At 48.9% G+C, this 20,451-nt stretch overlaps 9 protein-coding genes across 9 annotated transcripts; 5 read left to right on the top strand and 4 right to left on the bottom strand.

Moving 5' to 3' along the window:
• Positions 1-468: 468 nt before the first annotated feature.
• On the bottom strand, positions 469-4,802 carry EYB26_001936 (uncharacterized protein; the record flags this gene model as incomplete). Its single annotated transcript, XM_054261244.1, has 7 exons — positions 469-1,114; positions 1,210-1,362; positions 1,418-1,864; positions 1,942-2,607; positions 2,688-3,116; positions 3,164-4,081; positions 4,141-4,802. The coding sequence occupies 7 exons, from the start codon at positions 4,800-4,802 to the stop codon at positions 469-471; spliced, it is 3,921 nt and encodes a 1,306-aa protein (XP_054117219.1).
• A 187-nt stretch (positions 4,803-4,989) lies between these two features.
• On the top strand, positions 4,990-5,430 carry EYB26_001935 (uncharacterized protein; the record flags this gene model as incomplete). The annotated part of the gene is made up of 1 exon (XM_054261243.1): positions 4,990-5,430. One exon carries the CDS (start codon positions 4,990-4,992, stop codon positions 5,428-5,430), a length of 441 nt encoding a protein of 146 aa, XP_054117218.1.
• Positions 5,431-6,152: 722 nt separating this feature from the next.
• On the top strand, positions 6,153-8,995 carry EYB26_001934 (uncharacterized protein; the record flags this gene model as incomplete). The annotated part of the gene is made up of 6 exons (XM_054261242.1): positions 6,153-7,179; positions 7,246-7,336; positions 7,392-7,542; positions 7,625-7,875; positions 7,951-8,448; positions 8,503-8,995. 6 exons carry the CDS (start codon positions 6,153-6,155, stop codon positions 8,993-8,995), a joined length of 2,511 nt encoding a protein of 836 aa, XP_054117217.1.
• An 843-nt stretch (positions 8,996-9,838) lies between these two features.
• Positions 9,839-11,770, bottom strand: EYB26_001933 (uncharacterized protein; the record flags this gene model as incomplete). The annotated part of the gene is made up of 6 exons (XM_054261241.1): positions 9,839-10,869; positions 10,923-11,213; positions 11,267-11,347; positions 11,506-11,550; positions 11,620-11,673; positions 11,767-11,770. The coding sequence occupies 6 exons, from the start codon at positions 11,768-11,770 to the stop codon at positions 9,839-9,841; spliced, it is 1,506 nt and encodes a 501-aa protein (XP_054117216.1).
• A 1,001-nt stretch (positions 11,771-12,771) lies between these two features.
• EYB26_001932 (uncharacterized protein) lies at positions 12,772-13,550 on the top strand (the record flags this gene model as incomplete). Its single annotated transcript, XM_054261240.1, has 4 exons — positions 12,772-12,820; positions 12,886-13,002; positions 13,063-13,179; positions 13,231-13,550. 4 exons carry the CDS (start codon positions 12,772-12,774, stop codon positions 13,548-13,550), a joined length of 603 nt encoding a protein of 200 aa, XP_054117215.1.
• A 311-nt stretch (positions 13,551-13,861) lies between these two features.
• EYB26_001931 (uncharacterized protein) lies at positions 13,862-15,801 on the bottom strand (the record flags this gene model as incomplete). Its single annotated transcript, XM_054261239.1, has 2 exons — positions 13,862-15,423; positions 15,477-15,801. 2 exons carry the CDS (start codon positions 15,799-15,801, stop codon positions 13,862-13,864), a joined length of 1,887 nt encoding a protein of 628 aa, XP_054117214.1.
• Positions 15,802-16,910: 1,109 nt separating this feature from the next.
• EYB26_001930 (uncharacterized protein) lies at positions 16,911-18,114 on the top strand (the record flags this gene model as incomplete). The annotated part of the gene is made up of 4 exons (XM_054261238.1): positions 16,911-16,945; positions 17,030-17,201; positions 17,250-17,399; positions 17,449-18,114. 4 exons carry the CDS (start codon positions 16,911-16,913, stop codon positions 18,112-18,114), a joined length of 1,023 nt encoding a protein of 340 aa, XP_054117213.1.
• A 388-nt stretch (positions 18,115-18,502) lies between these two features.
• Positions 18,503-19,773, top strand: EYB26_001929 (uncharacterized protein; the record flags this gene model as incomplete). Its single annotated transcript, XM_054261237.1, has 4 exons — positions 18,503-18,521; positions 18,641-19,287; positions 19,343-19,594; positions 19,657-19,773. 4 exons carry the CDS (start codon positions 18,503-18,505, stop codon positions 19,771-19,773), a joined length of 1,035 nt encoding a protein of 344 aa, XP_054117212.1.
• A 158-nt stretch (positions 19,774-19,931) lies between these two features.
• EYB26_001928 (uncharacterized protein) lies at positions 19,932-20,261 on the bottom strand (the record flags this gene model as incomplete). The annotated part of the gene is made up of 1 exon (XM_054261236.1): positions 19,932-20,261. One exon carries the CDS (start codon positions 20,259-20,261, stop codon positions 19,932-19,934), a length of 330 nt encoding a protein of 109 aa, XP_054117211.1.
• Positions 20,262-20,451: the final 190 nt, after the last annotated feature.

Raw genomic sequence — 20,451 nt, 5'->3', positions numbered from 1 at the left:
AAACACTATTTGAAGAACCCGAACACCAAGCAGACACGGTACGAGAACACAATATGGGCTATCGCGAGTTTATGTCGGATCTGTGGGAAATGGATTACCGCCGGTATGTAATTAACTCGCTAGTGTCCTAGTTATTCTGTATACCTAGTCTTAGTCCCGACAGATATGTCGAGGCGTTCTAATGACTAGAAGGCTAGAGGCTGAAGGATGTATCCTGCGCATAGAACTCCACGGTACATATTGTCTAGGCCAGGAGGCACGTACTCTTATACCAACATTGTGGCGAGATTGAGAATAGAAGGCTGATCATGGTAAGCGATTCAGGGGCACCTTAAGAGCCATCTGGCTAGCGCCTCTCTTCAGGCTCGTTGGAGGCGGTGATGTTGTCACTTCAACAGTGGTCCTGGCGATATTGGCAGTCCCCTCCTATCCATTGGCCGCAGTCGTTATGTATCTCTTATCTCCTACTCAGTATAACTTCCGAAATCGACCCTCTTCCCACTTCAACAACTCCTTTGGCGGGCCCGTCTTGATAATCTTGCCCTTCTCCATGACAACCATGGTATCGAATTCCATAACCATCTCGAGCCGATGACTCACCATCACAATGGTATAGCCCTCGAACTCTGCGCAGATAATCGACTGCATAGCGTGATCTGTGTCCTGATCTACACTCGAACTCACTTCGTCTAATATCAAGATCCCGCTCGGCGCAACGCTCTCTCCAAACTTGGCGACTCGTTCTCGTGCCCGGATGCGTGCGCGCAGCACGGCGCGGGCGAGGCAGAAGAGTTGTTTCTGCCCCGCGGACAGTGTGTCGAATGCCAATCCGGCTGCGAGGCCGCCGCGATCCGCGATGACGGGCCAAATGCCGACGGTTTCTAAGACCGCGCGGCACTCGGCGTAAGTAGAGGCCGTGAAGGGGTCGAGGTTGGCTTGAAAGGATGTCCCGTCAGGGAGGAAGACGGGGTCTTGCGGTATGGCGATGATGCGCTGGCGTAGGGTCTGGCGGTCGATCTTGTGGAGCGGCGTGGAGTCAATAGTTATATTCTGCGCAGTCGAGGGAAGCGGGTCGAGAAGTTTCAGGAGGAGAAGAACAGTGGAAGATTTGCCGCTGGCGGGGAGGTTAGCGAGTGGTTCTGTTTGTTTAAGAAATGAAATAGCACAGAGAATGAAGCCTGTGGTACCTGCTAGGTACGTGTAACTCACCTTCCGCTACTGCCGCATATTGCAACTTTCTCGCCAGGCGCTATGGAGAGAGTCATTTCCTTAATTGCGAGGTGCGCGGACCTTGCGCTATTACTGTCGTCGTCGTCGCTGCTACGGTCATTCAATTCCCCGGAAGCTCCGTCTTTTTTGATACTACGACATCTCATCAGCAATGATATCTACTGTTTTAAGACCCGTCTTCCCTTACCCGTAAGATGCCGAAAGCCCATGGATTTCAATCCCGCCCTTCAACGGCCACTCGCGGGGTGGAACTACGTCCTCTTCCGCCAGGTTCTCGGACTCGACCTTCTCACTGAAATTCTTCAGCCGACTCACGGCGCCAATCGACGTCTTGGGCAATGTATATTGCTGCACGAGTAACGTCAGCTGGTCCCCAAACGACATCAACGTTATCAAATTGGCACCCGTAAACGCCGAGTTCGACCGCAACTGCGTAGCCAGCGTGACAAATACCACGGCCAGTCCCGCGACAACGAGCTGTAGCGTGAAACCTAGCCACCGCTGGATCATAGCGAGGAAGTATGCAGGCCTCTGCGAAGTGTCGAGGAGGCTATTGTTGAGCGCAATGCCATCTTCGGCCCAGCCAAAGGCTCTGAAGGTTGCGAGGCCTTTAATCGTGTCGATAAAGTGTGTACTATGATTTTGGTTATGTTAGCATTTAGAGCACAGCATAAAAACGTTCACACATAACCAAGAGGGGGAGGGGGTTACTAGAGTGGGCTTTTCGCTTCAAGATCTAGCAGCCGGATTTGCCGAGATGTGTGGAGATAGAATTTGTGTATACCCCAAAGAATCACAGCCAAAAGGGGGTACGTGATGATGAGGAATTGAGACGACGTGGCAATGACAGCGGCCACCCCGATACAGGTTGCGACAATCACGGAGCTGTTGAGCAAGGATATAGGGAGTGACCCGTCGATTAATGTCATATACTGCGAGAAGTGGTTCGTCACGACGCCGGTGTCAGTGGTGGTGGTGAAGAACTTGAGCGGCGCGTTGACGACTGTGGCCAGCGCTTCCTTGTGAATCCTCGCCCCAGCGACCTGAGTAGTGGGTACCAGCACGGCCAGGCAGTCCACAAAGAGGCAAATGAGCGAAGACATTTGAAAGAAGGCATAGACGCCGAGATAAAAAGGGGTGGAATGCCTGGGGTTTGCGGATTCAACGTCCTGGGACCAGAACTTGAGCCAGATGACGTTGAAGTTATTGAAGAAACCCCAGCCGATAGAGCAAATTACCATGGCTATAGTGATCCACATCTTCACGCGGGCGAAATAATGGCGGAACACAGTGCTGTCACCCAAGGCCCGTTCCGGTTCTTCCTTGGGAGTTAATCCGGCCGTCTCTGCCCCAACAACAACATGATGCGTCCGGGGACTGATTGGGGGTTAGAACTAGCGAGTGTTATATCATCGTCAGATTTCTCACTGCTGCTTTCCTTGACTCCGAGGCTGTACACGTATCCAAAATCGTTCGTCATGAGGTCTAGAAATGGTCCCTGCTCCACAATCTTACCATCTGAGCCGAGAGCAACGATGTGGTCTGCGGAAGGCAAATGCTTAACGGAGTGGGTGCAAAGCACCGCCGTCGCATTCCTGCGGCGAAGGAGGCCAGTGGGGGGGAATATTGCGCGGAAAACTTGTTCTTCAGTGTCGGCGTCGAGTCCGCTGAAGATGTCATCGAACACGAGAAATCTGGAATCAAGATATAAAGTCCTTGCAATGCATACCCGGCTCTTTTGACCACCGCTCAGGGTAAGACCTTTGCTGCCTACGTTGGTCAGGTCTCCTAATGGTAAGACGGCCAAGTCTTGAAGTAACATAGAGGCTTCAAGAACCTCGTGATATCGTTCTTCGTCGAATGCGGAGAAACCCACGATATTTTGTCTAATCGTCGTATTTGACAAGTATGGAGTCTGGTCACAGAACCCAACTTCCCCAGGGAGCCAACCCCTTGTGCAAAAGGAGCTTCGCCCAGAATGACTTTGCATAGAGTTGACTTGCCAGACGCGATAGGGCCGATAACAATGGTCAGCTGCGAAGCCGGAATGTCAAGGTTGATGTCTTGGAGAGTCAACTTGTCCTCTTCCCATCCAAAATTACCTCTGGAGATGCTCATCGCTGAGACTGAGTGAATAGCCCCGTCGCAGGCTGTAGAGTGGTCGGTCGTCATTCTCTCTTTCGAATGCATGAATTCCGACTTGCGAAAATCTGCTCTTGAATCTCTCTCTAAAAACATTTGGATACGGGTGAGGCAGGTGAGAGCGGCGCTGAAGCCGGGGACCATCTGAAAAAGAATCACCAGCGGATTTGACAACAGGAGGAGATACGACAGCGATGTAAAGATGATGGTAGTATCGAGAGTCCGCGCAGCGAAAGCAAAAGTCACGACAGGAGAGATGCACATTGGTGTGTATCCAATAATGACAGACCAGGTAATGATCATTCGGAACCTGGCGCCGGCCTTGACCTCGTCAACGCGCATTTGCTGGATCGATTCTTCGACCGGGCCTACCAGACCGGCAATTTTGAAATGCTTCATTTCCCCAATGACATTCGATGTGAGCCCAACCCTTTTCTGGATCCTCTCCATCCACGTTTTCTGCCGCGGTCCAGCAAACCTTGCGAGGAAGGCCGTGAGAACTACGCAGCAACCAACGACAATCAAGGGCGCAACGAAGGATGCGCCGATCTGGACGGATAAGAGCCAGGAGGCGAGTGCGACCTCGATTATGTTCGCCCAGAGTTCGTGGATATTCAAGAGGCCTTGAATGATGCGCTCGACATCTGCACTCATCAAAGTCAGAGCAGCGGAGTCGTCGGCTGCGGACAGCTTAGCTTCCAACGTCTTCCTTATACGGCTCCAGCCAGTAGCCCTCGAACCATATACATAGCACGTTCTTGCAAGTACCAATAAATCGCGCCTGATATCGCAATGCCTGTATAAATCAATGCCGCAGTGCCGATTAGGCCGTACCCATCGTTGCGCGAGGACTGCTCGGGTGGTATTTGAAGATAGCTCACCAACGAGTTAATGAGGAATGGCTGACAGAACTGAAAAGCGGTCAAGGCAATTCGTGGCCCGACTGGGAGGAGGAGCGGGATGGCTAGGGCTTTCGCGGTCGACATGGCAAGACCATTTTTGCGATTTTGGGGGCCCTTGAGGATGAAGGTGGCGGATTTGGTGTGTAGAATGTTCGAGGCCATTGCCTGATCCAGAGGGTAGAGATCATCGAGAGTCAAAGTCCGCTTGTAACCCAGCAAGAATAGTTTGTTGAGCCATGCAAAGGCGCCTAGACTGTACAAGCCGCTCGTCTCCTCGAGACTGTGTTCTTTTGTATCCCAGCTAAGCCATCTTGTCTTTTGCTGAGACTCGAGGATAATCAGGAGGGTTTTGACAACCACAGCCATGGTAAACAAGCGTGAATAGGCTATTTCATCGAAGCTTACTGATGCCAACCCCAAGGTGCGAGTCTGGGCAATATCCAGGAGGATGGTGAGAAACAGATACGCGTTGAGGATAATTGCCGGCCTCGGTGATCGAAAATGCTCCAAGTATGAGAGAGCAAGCATGAAGAAGGCCGACGCAACTGTCACAGCAGAAGAAGAGATGAAAAAGGCCGCAAACTTGTTAGATCTAACGATGCTAAGCACCAACAACGCGAGCTGAATGATACTATATACACCGAGAGCAATCTGGAATTGGAGGGAAATAATAATTAGTTATGATCCCACTAGGGCCACTACTCATGACAGACAAATGGATGGGACGGACGAGTTTTGCAGCTTGCAAGAGTCTGCCGCCGTCCACGATGACCGGCTAGCGAATGAGATAGACAAGGCGTGGAAGGCCTATGGCGATGAAGAGGGTCGATGGAAGCAGCATGGAAAAGATCTTTTCAAACTTGATCGTGAAATCAAAATCGCCCCTGCACCCCTCAACCGTCGGTTCAAGTGGCTCGTCATTGAAGCAACCCGAGAACTCCATTGCAATGAATACCTCCTGCTAGGGAGATATTATTTGCTCGGAAGAAATGTCTGGAGAAGGCAATGGATGGATGCAAAGAAACGAGTGAGCATCGCAATGGTTATGTTATGGCCACGGCAACTCCACGAGGGGGGAAGCTTTGAGGCAAGAAGGCTGAACTACAGTGACTCAGCGAGAGCCTTGCTCATTCCTAACTACCATAAGGGTAATTAGTGCTATCGACGTAAATTTAGGCATACATACTGTGTAATACAGCGGAGGTTGCATCCAGGGAAGAGGCTTATGCTTTAGCGCCCACGCTAGGTAAGGCATTAGAGATAAGGCCTCGAACCTAGGGATCGCTTTAGAATAGCAGAAATACAATTGGATTGTAAGACAATTGCCGAGCACATTCATGTGGCAAAGAAAGCTCGAAATATGACGCCAAAAGGGTCTTACAAAAGCAGCCCATCTGTGGGAAGTTGGTGTTGTAGGCACTGCTACCTAGATATCCTATACATGTACTATATGGCCACTAGAGCCTTATCAATATAGCAATTAGAGCTTCAAAAGTATTAATTAGTTCCTTGTACTATATATATATATATATATATATATGCGATAGAATCAGAATATGTGTAGTAGTGGTTGGTAGTAACTAGGTGTGTATATTCACCTCCCTCCACCTCTGCCCGACAAACGGTCTGACCACATTAAATCCATCAACCAACACAGACTTGGAATACAATGATTTTGTTGTTCTAGCTACGACTTGATAACACGAAGACGAGCCAGTCAATATTAAGCCAGCCTTGGAGTATGGCTGCCTACGGAATAACTAATATTCCAGTCGATTCCATATTGGGCGGGATCGGGGTTCAAATTTCACAGATTGATCGTGGATGGATAGAAGAGCTAATACATGTATATCCCCCAACTAGTGACAAAGGCTCAGCATGCGTCCTCAGAGCCGATCCGATTTCGCAATCGCTATAATCTGTGCCCTTCCCCTCGAGGCAGATGCTGTCGAGGCTCTCTTCGACGAGACCTACGACCGCCTAGGCAGATTATATGGTAAACAACCTGGAGATGCGAATGCATACGTAAACGGCAGGATTAGGGAGCATGATGTTGTCCTCTGCTACATGCCCCGAATGGGGAAAGGGAGCGCTGCAAGCGTGGCTTCAAGTCTAAGAGTCAGCTACACTGGAGTCCAGCTTGCATTGGTTGTGGGGATTTGTGGTGGTGTACCATATCCATCTGCTAGTAATAACACGGAAATATTCCTCGGGGATGTCATTATTAGTGATGCTGTGGTTGAATATGATTTTGGCAGACAGTATCCAAGTCGCTTCCAGCGGAAGACGGATGGCCATAATAAGGACATGTTGGGAGGACCAGATCGTGAGATCAGGACCCTTCTGACCAGCCTGAGAGCAAGTCAGACCCGAAATGAATTTCAGGGTCAGATAATACAGCAACTCTACAGTATCCAGCAGTTAGATGCAAGATGGCGGCGCCCGGACAGTTGGAATGACATTCTTTTTGAGTCTGGTTATCACCACAAGCATTACATTCAGGAATCCTCTGCTATATGCCGTTGCTTTGATGGTGACTCGCCGGATGATATATGCGATGAGGCACTTGAGCACAGTTGCGATAGTCTAGGATGCGACTGGGATCGAATTCGTCGTTGCCAAGAAGAAAGTGCAGACACAACCAATAAAGTATCAGTGCATATTGGCAAGATCGCGTCGGCAGATACAGTGATGAAATCTGGAGAGCACCGTGACCAGATTGCCAGAAAAGAGAGAGTTATTGGTTTCGAAATGGAAGGCGCTGGAGTGTGGGATAATATTCCGTGCATCATCATCAAGGGCGTATGTGACTATGCGGATAGTCATAAGAATAAGAACTGGCAAGACTATGCTGCTGCAACGGCGGCATGTGGTCTCAAAGTCTTCCTGGGATACTACAAAATAGGTCAGTATTCACCCTGAGATATATGTATGTATTATTGTATACGATTGATGAACCGATCTTTGACAGGGAAAAATACCCAATCCCTTGTTGAGCAAGACATGCAAGTCTCTATCAACCATTTAAATGAACAGTCTCGCACGACTATTATCTTTCTATTGTACGGTCCCTGCTGAAATATGGCTGGCTACAGTCTGTTAATTACTTTTTTATAGCTTTGCGTTTCTCTATTTCCGGGGATTGCTTCTAACACTCCACACCCGATTGACACGGCTTATCAACCCATGGTCAGAACTACCAGCGATCCTCGAAGATGCACATTTGAGGCGCTTTACGATACCTCTTGACACCATCAATACATGGGAGGTGTGACAACTACTCGTCATTCATTCCTCTAGGCTCTAGGGGGCTTATATATAACCCGGGAACTGATCAAAAGAGTCTATAGATTTTCGACTTCATACTCGAAAAACACTTTTCCGATATGCCAGGTTATCGACAAGTGAAAACAGGAAGCTATGTGCTCGAGGACTCAATCTCTCGCAGCGCAGTCAAGCACACCGACGCATTCAAAGCGTGCTTCAGGCCTGGACGACGGGTTTTTATGAGTATGCTTTTCCATCTGAAGCAACATGAGAAATCTACTTGTCCCTCGTGCCATGCAGCCAATCTGGATTCGGGGCAGTCCGATGTATGTTGGTATGTATAATTGTTGTTAGCCGTGAAGCAAAGTACCTCCTTTATTTCTTCCAAGACCATCTAACGTATGAATAGTTCGTTTTGCGGGATGCAATATCGTAGGATAATGGAGGTGGTTGAAGATGACAACAAAAATGAGAGACATTTAGACAGTGCGAATGCGAAGAGATTGAAGGTAAACCCTGCTCGCGGACATGCATTCATTGCGCCTAAGACGCCTGCCGAAGCCGACTATCCAGAAGAGGACGTTGCACAGTTCAAACGAGTCCATATAGTCGCTGCCCCTGATACCAGACAACCTGCTGCTGGAGGAAAGATGGTTTCTAATCGGAATGGTTTGGATACTTTGAACAAAAACAAAACCACCAATAGTCATTCCTCCATTCCTCGCCCAATTACAAAGAACAAGAATCCTCGTATCTCAGCTCTACAGAGACATTTTGAACAGCTCAGCAGGGAGTTTCAAAAGGAAGTGCAGCGTGAGAGATTGCAAAGAGCAGCCGAAAGCCAGTACTCGCGGGTATATCCCACCATATCCTCCAAACCGACCGTTGAGGTGTACAAGAACATATAGTGAGAACCATCTGGAGAGAGAACTCGAAGATCTCATTTCTGATGCATAAGTAGTCGTCGGCCGTCGCTGCCCGCCCCTTCTGAGACGTCCAGCAGCGACAGTTTTTTCAAAAGCACGTATCTGGGAATGGACGACGTCCTTCAAGACACTGACGACGCTTCTTCAACCCCAGATGACTCTATCGTCAATGCCGGCGGCCTAGGCGAGCGTACGTTAACACCCAGTGGCGATGGTGTCTCATCTCGTCGCGCAATGGTTACGAGACATGATGATGATGATGGTGATGGGCGACACGTCACTTTAAGGACCCTTGCCGAAGAAGAGTATGCAGCTTTCAGAGAACGAGAACGACGAGGAGGCTCGAATACCAACTCACGTAGCAGTGGCAGTGATAGTCGACTCTCCGGCGAGTCCAGCAACGCCGAACGTGCAGTCAGTGTCATTATTCTACCCTCATCCGACATCGAAAGTGAAGGCGGGTGTATTACTCTACCCAGCTCAGACATTTCATCAATGCCTCCGGAGAGCATTCACGGGTTACGATAGATTGAGAGAGCCTGCCTGGGCGATGCTTTCTTTCAAGTCTATCAGCATCCTCCCGTTCCTGGGTCTTGTGCCTAGGTAACCCTGTCGATACATTCAGGGATAATATCAGCCTCAAGTACATTAGCTACGAAGGAAGACAAGTTTCTGAAATACTTCTTATTTCTTTTCTTATCTTTTTTAATTTCCATTCTTCTGCGCGCTCACATCAGTAGCTCTCACTCACATATAAAAGATGAGTATAAAATTCCATACAAGATAGCGACGATGGAGAGTATCATATCGTATCGTATCGAATACAATAAGAAGCAAGCAAGCAAGTGAGATAAAAGAAAAACTTTTTAACGGAATCGCGCTTTCGGGTGAGAGTAAAGTAAGGAAGAGAGGGGAATTTAGAAGCAAAGACAAGGGGGAAAAGGGTCACCACAGAATCAGCCCAAACAATAGAATGAAAGAAGAGAGAAACACCGTGATACCTGGACATTAGTCAAGGGACAAAGGAAGAAAAGACAAACAAATCTAGAGAGGAAATTCATATGTGCGACCCGCCAATAAACCAAAACAGCCTTCAAGTTGGTGTCAAGATCGAGAGCTGCTGTTTCATGAGAAGAAGCATGTAAGAAGAGAGGGTAGGAAGAGTGAAAGAAAGAAAAAAGGGGAGTCGGTTGCATTATGTGTAAATGTCATTTTGCGTAACTCGTTGCTCATATTCCAGTCGTTCGAAGATAATCCGACATTCGAGAGAAAAGGGCGGCACGGGAGGTGACATCGAATCGAATTCTTGAATCATATGGCAAAACGCTAACATTTCAAGACATGGAGCGAGTCTGCTGACTAGCCCTAGATTTAGTATCCACGGCCACGTCCCTTGTTGCGCTTGCCGGTAGAAACAGTGCTCCAACCCTCCTCGTCGGCCTCAGCAGGGGCGGGCTCAGCCTTTCTCCAGCTGCCGTTCGTCTTGCTCTCGGTGGCTTCCTTGGGTTGCTCCTTGGCTGCGGTCGTTTCCTCCTTGGCCGCCTCTGCTTCGGTCTCGCCAGCCTCGTCATCGGTGCGTCTCAGAACTTCAAAGTTAGACTTCTTTGGTGCATCAAGGTCAGTCTCCTTGGTTCCATTCTCGCCGGCTGCAGCCTTCTCTGCCTTGGCCTTCTCCTTTGATTGGCGTTGTTTCTCTGCCTTTTCGGCCTTGGTCTTCTCCTCAGCCTCTTTGCGAGCACGTTCCCGCTTAGCAACAACTTCTTGTTCCCTAGCAGCAGTGTCAATGGGTCGAGCAGCACCAAATGGGCTTGCTTTTGAGTCACCGGTGGCGCTAAGAGGCGGGCTCTGAACATTCTCCGACACAGTCCTCTTCTGCAAATTCAATTTTGGTCGCACTGCTGGAGCAGCCGGAGTAGCTGGAGTAGCCGCGGTAGCAACCGGTGATGATGGAGCGCTGGGCTCCTTGGGGGCGGGATCAGGACGCATTCGTGCTCGCCATTGGTTATCCATTTCAGCTGCGGTAGGGGTGCGCTCTGGTCGTTCAGGTCGCTCTTGGAATTCGCGGCGTGGTGGGCGAGAACCGTCTTGAGAACGGCCTTCTCCCCAAGCGGGAGAGTTTTTGCGGAAGTTGGAGCCCTCGTTGCTTCTGGGACGACCACCTTCACGTCCGGCAACAGCAGCGACGGGCGAGAGGGGACCCTTGCGCTCCCAGTTACCAAAGTCACGGACTTTACCATCGCCCTCAAATTGGCGTCTGCCACCACGGCTGCTACCAGTTTCGGAAACATTGTCAGGGAAATCCCGGTTGAAGCCACCGCGGTCAGTTCCACGACGAGGCAGGTCTGGAAGAGGGCCTTTGCGAGACCAATCGCTAAAGTCCCGAGAAGAAGCGGAATCCTTGGCTATTACCAGTTAGTGACGGGAAAAAAGGGTTGTTCGTAGGCTGTAGACATACGAGGCTCTGCAATGCTAACACGGATAGCACGTCCTTGAAGAGTCGTGCCGGAGAAAGTAAGCGCTTTCTTGAGTCCCTCAACGGAAGCAAACTCGACGTAGCCGAAACCCTTGGGGCTGCGATTCAGCTTATCTTCGACAATGCGGACGTTGGTGACTTCGCAATCGGCAAACAACTGAGAGACGTCGCTGGAGGTGGCATCGAAGGAAAGGTTGCCGATATGAGCGGTAAAGGGAGGCTCGGTGGGAAGAGGGAGTTCGGGACGAGATGAGAATGCAGGGCGCTCGCGGTCTGAGAGGTTAGCCAGGTATTTCATCAATGTAGTATACAGGTTTAAGATGTACCATTGAAGCCGTTTCCGAATGCTGCAGTCGAGCTGACGGCACGACGTTCTCCGCCATAGGTGGAGCGTGGTTCTGGGGCAGCTGGAGATATGTTAGTTATCGCAATCATATTCGTACTTCCATATCGCTCGGATCATATTCGACGCGATTCGTGAGGGATAATCAAGTAACATACCGGCTAGAAATCAATTCAGATTAGCGATCAGTCCTTCCAACAACGTTGAAGAATATGTGCTTACCAGGCAAAGGCATATCCTCCATTTCATCAGCCCAAGAACCGAAATCTAGCGATGAATCTGTCAGCCATTTTCACTTCCTCCTCCCACGAATGTTAAAGTAACAAGTCGACTCACTTTCATCAGCCAAGAAGTTCCCGAGGGACATCTTCTGGGCTTTCTGTTTGGGCGCTGCACATACAAATCAGCCATGACTTCTTTTCTCGATACCAGACCCTTTCCACAGCGACCAGCATTGTAAATAGCATGAAATCGAGGACGCACCCATGATTGCAGATGGTGGGGGTTGTCGTAGGAAAAGCGCGCAGGTTTAGTTGTGCGCGACTCTTCCCTCTTTTTCTGTTCCCACTTGACTCGCTAGACGAGGACGGCGGAGCGACTCGAGATATTCTTTCCTGCGGGGGGAAGATAAATTGTAACTTTTGTAGCGAAGTAGAGGCCAAGTATTACCTTGTGCCTAACAGAGCGATAAGTGATGGTGGAATGCGAGGCTTGTTGGGACGCCGCATATAGTCAAATGCAACAGAGGGGAAATTCGTTAATACCGGCGTGAAGATAAATTTTAGTGTTGCCAAGTAAGATTGCTGCTACTTCGTATTGGTAATGGATGTGAAAAGTCTGCCTTGTCTGCCTGTATGCACCAATCATGAGGGCGCTTTTGTGTAAAATACCTGCACCTAATACACGTAATACCCATAAATACACTAAGGACATTGATGATTGATCCCACGTTCGCTTGATACAGGTCTCTTCGACAGAACTTACAGAAGAAACACAAGAATAAGAATGTATCTAGAATGTGGCTTCTATAGAGTCCGTGCATATTGTTTCAGATACACTCACTCAGAGACTGCACCGAATCCCTAATCCAGCCAACCAGCCGAGTCCAACGAAAACTGGATACACAAATGTGTCTCGCCGAACTATATACTATTCCATAGGTACACACACGTCCGTACTCATATTTGTCGCACTCTCAGATCCCTGGTTACAACCATGAAATGTCCAAAGACGAAATGTAATTATTATATGTGATCAGTCCCAACTTGATAGAAGAGATGCATGACATCCTCCAAGATATTGACCGAACGGTTCACATACAATAGCCAGCCATGCCAAGTATCTGGTATCAACCCACGTGATAAAACAAACAATGCAAACATACATCTTTTCCCTCTATCTGACTAGCCATATCAGCTTCAACTCACTTATATCAATAATCCATGTATCGCATGATGTAATTGAACCAGACGGAAATTGAACTATAAAATGGACACCGATACCATCATCTCATCGCTAAAGTTCGGTGGTCTAAGCGGTAAGCACACCTCCCCAGAAGCCCCCGAACACAGTCCAGACTCGACTAACATGTTGATTCAACAGGATGTACCGGTCTCCTTTATGGCGGTGCATCAGGTATCCTGCGCGCATCAAAACATCCAATTGTGCATACGCTTGCGCATGGAATCCATTTCAGTATTTGGGGGGCTTCATTTTGGTGTACGTTCCTATTTCTACGCCTGCTTTTGGAGCATATGACAATTGACAGCCTCAAAACAGTCATAAGAAGCAACATCCTACATTTCCACTATCAAAATGAAGCCACTCAACAGCAACGGAAATACGTCAGTGCCATATCCGGTGGTCTCTCGGGTGGTGCTATCACCCGAATGATGGGTATGTCCCCTCATCCCATCCAATAATAGCAACAACTGACATCCAGACAAGGAGCCAAATTCACACCCGGCTTCATCGTCTTCTCCCTGGTAAGCTACCTAGGTCAAACAGGCTTCAACATAGCCGAGAACTGGCACCAAGAAAATGCCGGCAAAGAGGCCTCAAAATCAAAATCGATTTTGGAGCGGATGGCGGAATCGAAATGGATTCCATTGAAGGCTCTTTCGGATGACGATTTTAGGGATATACTAAAGGAAAAAGTATTGAGTATCGAGGTTGAGATTGCGTTACTAGATGATAAGATTAGGAGTTTGGAGGAGGAGAGGGCTAGTTCTGTGCGGAAAGGGCGGGATGGAGAGAGCAAGAGCTGAGTAGTGTTACGGCTGTCACTGGGAGGATTTTTATTCTGATGTATATATTTAACTGTATTGTATCTAAAATTTTATAGACTATTGCTGGGAACTGTAAATAATGAGTACAACGAGAGAAGTGTTGCGATTATGGTACTGAACAAGGAGATTATTTGTCACATTCCCAAATGGTATCTAACAGAGCTCCCAACACTATACACCAGACCAGATGTCCCAGACCAAAGAATGCAAATCAACAATATGGCTGAAGTAGGCCAATTATAACGCCATCGCCATGCATATACATCGTAAAAGTGATCTAACCACTGCATTCACGTCTCTATTAGTACATCCCCGGGTTCTGACTTTTCATCGGTAGTTGACGGCTTGTCTCGAAGCAAGTCAACTGCTTCTTTGACAGCCTTATGTGCGCTGTCTTTGAGTTTTCGTAGTTGTTCTGCTTGCAGCTCTACCCCTTCCTCAACATGGTCGTAGAGTTTGCGAGAGATTGTACGGTTGATATTTGTATAATCGTCTTTTGTGATGAGTTTGCGGCGATAGTATGGTTTGAGTTCGGAGCCAACCAGTTTCTGTATACTTGTTTTGGCGGAAAGTGAAAGGCTAAGACGTGATGGGGAGACATCGTTGGATCGTATACCTTCGGTTTGATGTTGTCGGTGAAGATCATGATGACGACGGCGTCGAAGTTCGAAAGTATCGGTTGGACTTTGAGCTGGAGAAACCGTCGGAGAGAATTCGGGAGATGGAGAAGAGGGCGAATCGATACTAGGAGATAACTGTATTGGTGATACAGCACGTATTCGCGAATGAGGTGGGGGACTTCTTGATGATAGCCGGGGAGACGACCGGCTCGAGGATGCAGGGGATAATGATGGTGATGAAGGTCCAGAGGTGCTATGGAACTCATTAGGCGTATTCACATATGTCGGAGGCCCATTCGTATCAGTTCGAGGAGAGTTGGAAGCATCTTCGACTTCTTTGAGCAACGACTGAAGAAAACTCGGTCCTCCAGCGGAGTCGGTATTTAATCGAACAGCCGACCGCGATGCTTCACCGTTATTCTGCGTCGCCAAAGCGGCCAGCTCTTCTGTCCGTCTGGTACGTGGCCGCTTTAGTTTCCTTTCGGGTTCGGTTGGTTCGGGAGACGGCGAGAGTGTGGGTTCTTTTCTCTTTCGTGCTGCACTGGGATCATTTTCTAGTTCCCGAGCTCGTTCAAAAGCGTTCCACGCTCTCATCTCCTCTAATGATTCGGGTTGTGGAGTCGGAGCGCGGGGCACACGAGGTCGAGACGGCCGAGGTACATATTCGTCTATTATAGCACTCGGTTCTCTAAACACACGACCCACGCCTTGCCGTTCTGCTACCTCCAGACGACGTTGCCATGCACGATGAGAGCCTCTGCGAGGGGTGGCCCGTCCATGAGGTCGGCTGGGCTGTTGTTCGTCATCGAACGGAAAGTCGAGATCAAAATTCAGCCTGTCGTAAACAGACTGCCACACTGCTGCCCACTGAAGGGAATTGGCTTGATTGTGATTCCGAAGCATCCGCTGTTGTGCACGAGTCCGACGTTCTGGGCGGCGACTGCGAGGAGGTCTGCTTGGAGCGTCAGACACAGCGCTAATGGCTCGCTGACTTTCACACGCATCACAGTACCATGAGCCAGAAGGCACCGCATCCAACCCTAGACAATAGGTATGTGATGGAACATCACATCCATCACATAACAACAAGACTTCTTCGTTGTCGTTATCGCCGCAATAAGGACAGGGCTGCGTGTCGGAGTCGTCTGTGACCTCTTCCTCGAAGATCATGAAGGGGTCTATCTCAGCGACCTGGACTTTATCTTGGACGGCATAGGTGGAGACGACGAGGCCTATGATATATTAGTATAAGACATGAATATAAAATCACGATGCAAGTACTGACCATCAACACTGTCCAGCAGTTCGACTACATTGAAACTCGCTCTGCAGACAGGGCAGCTGTTTGCCCTTTCTACCCATGGTTTGAGACATTCGTTGTGAAACATATGCAAACACGGCACCAGACGAGCTAGCTGTCGCGTAGAGCCATCAGCATCTACATCAGCCTTTTTGATACTCTTTTGTGGCAGCGAGGCCTTTGGTGTGGTGTTGGCGCCAGCGTCATCATCATTATCATTATCAGGTCTTGGCGGAGATTCGGCGGCGACGGGAGAAGACACGGCGTCTCCGCCAAGGTCGTTTAGACAGACGATACAAGTGTCGGCCATCGGACGAGGGATGGGAGCCCAAAACGTGAGATGAACGGCCGAGAGAAGGCATGAAGAGCAATTGACCAGCGAGAAGTAGGAGGCTGTGATAGAGAAGAGAAAGAAAGAGAGAGGGAGAGAGGAAGACAAGTGAGGGTTGGCTGAACGGGTTTGCCTTTTTGAAGCTTGGCGCTAGGTCGAATCGGGACTGGTGTGGGCAACGTGACCCTTTCTCGTGAGCCAGTCAGACTGGACGCTGTTGGAATGCTGTCTCTTGTAGCGTTTCATCTGACCTGGATTTTAAATATATCAGGGTATACTAAGAATATGATACGAAGTTGGGATGGCATGCTACTAGTTTCATAGTTTTATAGCATGGAGTACCTTGCTGTACGGTACGGTAATGCACGGAAGCGCTAGGTAGGCAGCTCTAGGAACATAGCATGATGGGTTGTCCACTACGTAAACGACGTAGTCATACCTGATCGTTTAAATGGTGGTTTTCTTCGGGATGCGTGGGTTGAATGCATTGACGTGGATCCTCCGGTGCCGCTGTTGGCCTGGCCATTACGCTCGGTGAGGTATTTCCTGAGGTATAAATCTGCCTGCCCCTCTTCCTCCATCTTCCTTTCTCCTTCTCCCTCATCACTTCTCACCAAACAACATCGAACAACACAGCTCTTCGTCAAGTCGTATGTATCGATTTACTCTCTCACTTCATGCAATCACCTCGTATGTCAATAGATTGATCGCTTGCTGACCATCACACATCCTCTAGCAACCACACACTCGGTACGACCCCGCGAAGGGTACGAGTTGCGCAATGTCCAAACAATCTTCATCCAAGATGGATGCTATCACTACTAGTCAAGGTATTTTCAATAGTATAATATTCATTGCACCGCATGACAGGTGTTCAATCGGTCTGCAATGCTTTGGTTGCCCAAAGTATTGCAGGCTGATTGTTCTGAGATTATACTGTCAAAACTTGATCTAGATAATACTAGCGAAAGGACATGCGTGGCTTTGATACCTTACCTCCTGGCTGTTCCCTGTCGTGGGGAGCAGCTGACCTGGAGTTTGCGTTGGCTGACTGTCTCTAGTGATATCATACCAACAAATCTGTCAAAATGTCGACCGATAAGATCACCTTTTTGACCAATTGGTATGATTCGCCTGGCTTTATGCTATCGTCTTGAAGAAAGAGATAATCATCGGATTGTTGTTGCAACACGCTAATATTTACAAGGCACGCAACCCCGTACCACGCACCTCTTTATCTTGCTCAAAGCAAGGGTTACTTCAAGGATGAGAGACTTAAGGTTGCCTTGCTAGAACCTAATGACCCTTCGGATGTGACCGAGATCATTGGCAGCGGCAAGGTTGACATGGGTTTCAAAGCCATGATCCACACGTTGGCTGTATGTGTACCGAACGAACTCTGTTAACCTAGTACTAAACATCACCAGGCCAAAGCCCGTAACTTCCCGGTTACCTCCTTCGGTTCCCTTCTGGACGAGCCGTTTACTGGAGTTGTCTACCTCAAGGACAGCGGTATTACCACCGACTTCAAGACCCTCAAGGGCAAACGTATTGGTTACGTTGGAGAGTTTGGCAAAGTAAAATGCGCAGGAAACCTTTCCATATCCACATCGCTGACAATCATAGATCCAAATCGATGAGCTTACCAAGTACTACGGTATGACTCCCGATGACTACACTGCTGTGCGCTGCGGCATGAACGTCACCAAGGCCATTATCGAGGGCAATATCGATGCTGGTATTGGTCTCGAGAACGTCCAGATGGTCGAGCTAGAGGAATGGCTGGCAGCTCAGGGCCGTCCCCGTGACGATGTCCAGATGCTTCGTATCGACCAGCTCGCCGAACTCGGCTGCTGCTGCTTCTGCTCGATTCTTTACATTGCCAATGACAGCTTCCTCGCTGCCAACGGCGACAAAGTGATGAAGTTCTTGCGCGCTATCAAGCGGGCTACTGACTTTGTCATTGCTGAGCCCAAGAAGGCTTACGAGGAATATGTTGACTTCAAGCCTATCATGGGTACTGAGGTCAACCGCAAGATCTTCGAGCGGTCTTATGCTTATTTCAGCCGTGACCTGAAGAACGTTCCTCGCGACTGGCAAAAGGTCACCAACTATGGAAAGCGGTTGGGAATCTTGGACGCATCTTTCCAGCCCAACTACACCAATGAGTTGCTCACCTGGGATCTCGATGCGGATTCCACCGACCCAATCGGTGACCAACAGCGGATGGCTGAACTTCAAAAGAAGGTTGCTACCGAGGGTGGTTTCCAGCGTCTCGAGATTGCCGCTTAGCTACGTCTCGTAGCTAAATTTCAACTAGGATGCATCATCTTGCGCTTACTCCTACTGACCAAATTCACTCCTTTGTGGTCTATGAAATTCGAAGTAGCTTAATTGACTGGAGAATACTCCGTCAAATTAATGTCACTACATTACAGAAAACTAGTACTCCTCAAGTTGCAAATATTCTCCTTAAAATTGTAGGCATTTCCTTCTCGCTGCGTTGATGTATTGCCGTAGTTAGGGCAGATCAGTGCCTAGGTAACCATGTTTGGGGCTAGACTGAGGGGTGCCGGTGGAGTGGGTAGCTCACCAGGCACTTCTTAACCTTCACCACTTCAACATCCCAGTAGTTAACAATCAAACACTGATACCATACTGCTACAGCACAGAATACAAAATGCAGTCCGGTATCTCAGGTATGTATCCTTTCCATCAACAGGATCATCCTCTTCCTCAAGATACCAGCTTCAACCATACCCCGCAGTACCTTGTCCTCAAAACCCCAACTGACCGCCACTCTGTTACAATCAAACAGTCTCATCAGACCTACAAAATGCCTTCCAAGCATTTACCTCCGACGAATCCCAATTCGCCTTACCCATAACCATCGACTCCGAAAGCCTCAAACCACGACCCTCAATCCCCTTCTCCGGCTCATCCTTCTACTCCTCCCTGCCACAGCTTCAATCCGTCCTCGAGCCCAGAACGCCTCTTTTCCTGGTCCTTCGTCATCATTCGTCCTCTGTGGGGGGACTGATAGCATTGACGTACATCCCTTCCAATGCCGGTGTTAGGGCAAAGACGTTATTTGCTTCGACACGCGCCACATTGACTCGTGAATTGGGTAGTGAGAAGTTCGTGACTACGGTTTTTGCGACGGAGGAGGAAGAAGTGTACGGAGAAGAAGCATGGAAAGAGCGCGATCTTGAGGGAAATGGAACTTCGACCTCGTCGTTCAAGAGAGAGGAATTGATGGATGAGAAAGAAAGAGAGTTGGAGCTTGTTAGACGTGCCGAAGAGGAGGCTAGACATGGTACGGCTGGAAGGGATGTAGGTACAGGCGGAAGTCTAGCACGGGTTAGTGGGATTGCGACGGGGGGTGGGATGGGTGTAAATATGCCTGTGGATGAAGATGCGAAGACTGCATTAAAGAATATCCAGGACGGGGGGTTGGTTCAACTGGTGAGTTTGGATAACCTCTTGTTCTCTATTATCACTATACTAATCTATTGTCTAGTCCATCGATGTCAAATCCGAAAACATCAAACTCAACTCTACCGAGTCAAATGTCTCGCCGAGTGAAGTGGCCTCGCACATATCAGACTCTTCGCCACGATATACCTTCTATCACTATCCTGGATCAAGCGTTGTGATCTTCATTTACACGTGTCCCTCGGGATCGTCCATCAAAGAAAAGATGTTGTATGCAAGCACGCGTCGAGTAGCGATTCAGTTGGGTGAGGCGGAGGGTATCCAAATCGAGAAGAAGGTAAGAGATCATTGTATCCCTTTGTTGAGCGAAAGAACACCATGTCTGACTATCTGGTATAGATCGAAGGATCGTCGCCGGATGAAATCACTGCCGCACGACTGCAGGAAGAGGTTGCCCCACGACAGGACGATGGACCAAAACGGGGATTTGCTAGACCTAGGCGCCCTGGTCGGTAGATGTGCCGTTATGCAGGTTGGACGGCGTAGATATATGCAAATAGTCTTTTTATATCCATTCCTGGATACCTGAAGCCGTAATCTCGGAAGTAGGCCACCAAATAATGCATGCCAGATATCGAGCATATAGCGTAGTAGTAGCCACCAAAAAAAAAACACTAATACTGATTCCGAAAATTCTTCTTCTGGTAAAACAAATCCGTCCTCGAACTACCAAGGTTGATAATCTTCGGACAGCCATCGCGATCCTTCTCTAGACGCGTACACTCAAAGCAATAAAAGGCGTCGCTGATCCCCTCTCCACCACAGACGATACATTTGTTCTGGTAGTTTCCGAAAGAGCACTCGTCGCAGACGCGCACGAGGGTTGTTGGGCGAACGTAGGAGTCGCAGACGGGGCATTTGCCATCGCATTTGTCGCAGAGGCGGCCGATGGAGATGCCGGGTTGTTTGCGGCACATGACGAGATCGGGGTGGTGGCGAGACATGATGATTTCTTGTCCGGTTGTTCTAGGTAATTTTGAGTAAGAGGAAAGTCGAGGGTTGAGTATGTACAGGGTAGTTGGAGGAGTAGAAAAGCTTAGAAACGCTTTTGAAGTTGAGGTTCCACAGTTGGCCCGAGCGCCACTCCAGAATTTATGGATCAATCACTCCGACTGCATAGGTAGGCTCTGAGCA

Source organism: Talaromyces marneffei, chromosome 1, assembly GCF_009556855.1.
Source record: "Talaromyces marneffei chromosome 1, complete sequence".
Classification (NCBI taxonomy): domain Eukaryota; kingdom Fungi; phylum Ascomycota; class Eurotiomycetes; order Eurotiales; family Trichocomaceae; genus Talaromyces; species Talaromyces marneffei.
The sequence above is the reverse complement of the archived record's forward strand: the minus strand, read 5'-3'. Positions and strand labels throughout refer to the sequence as shown.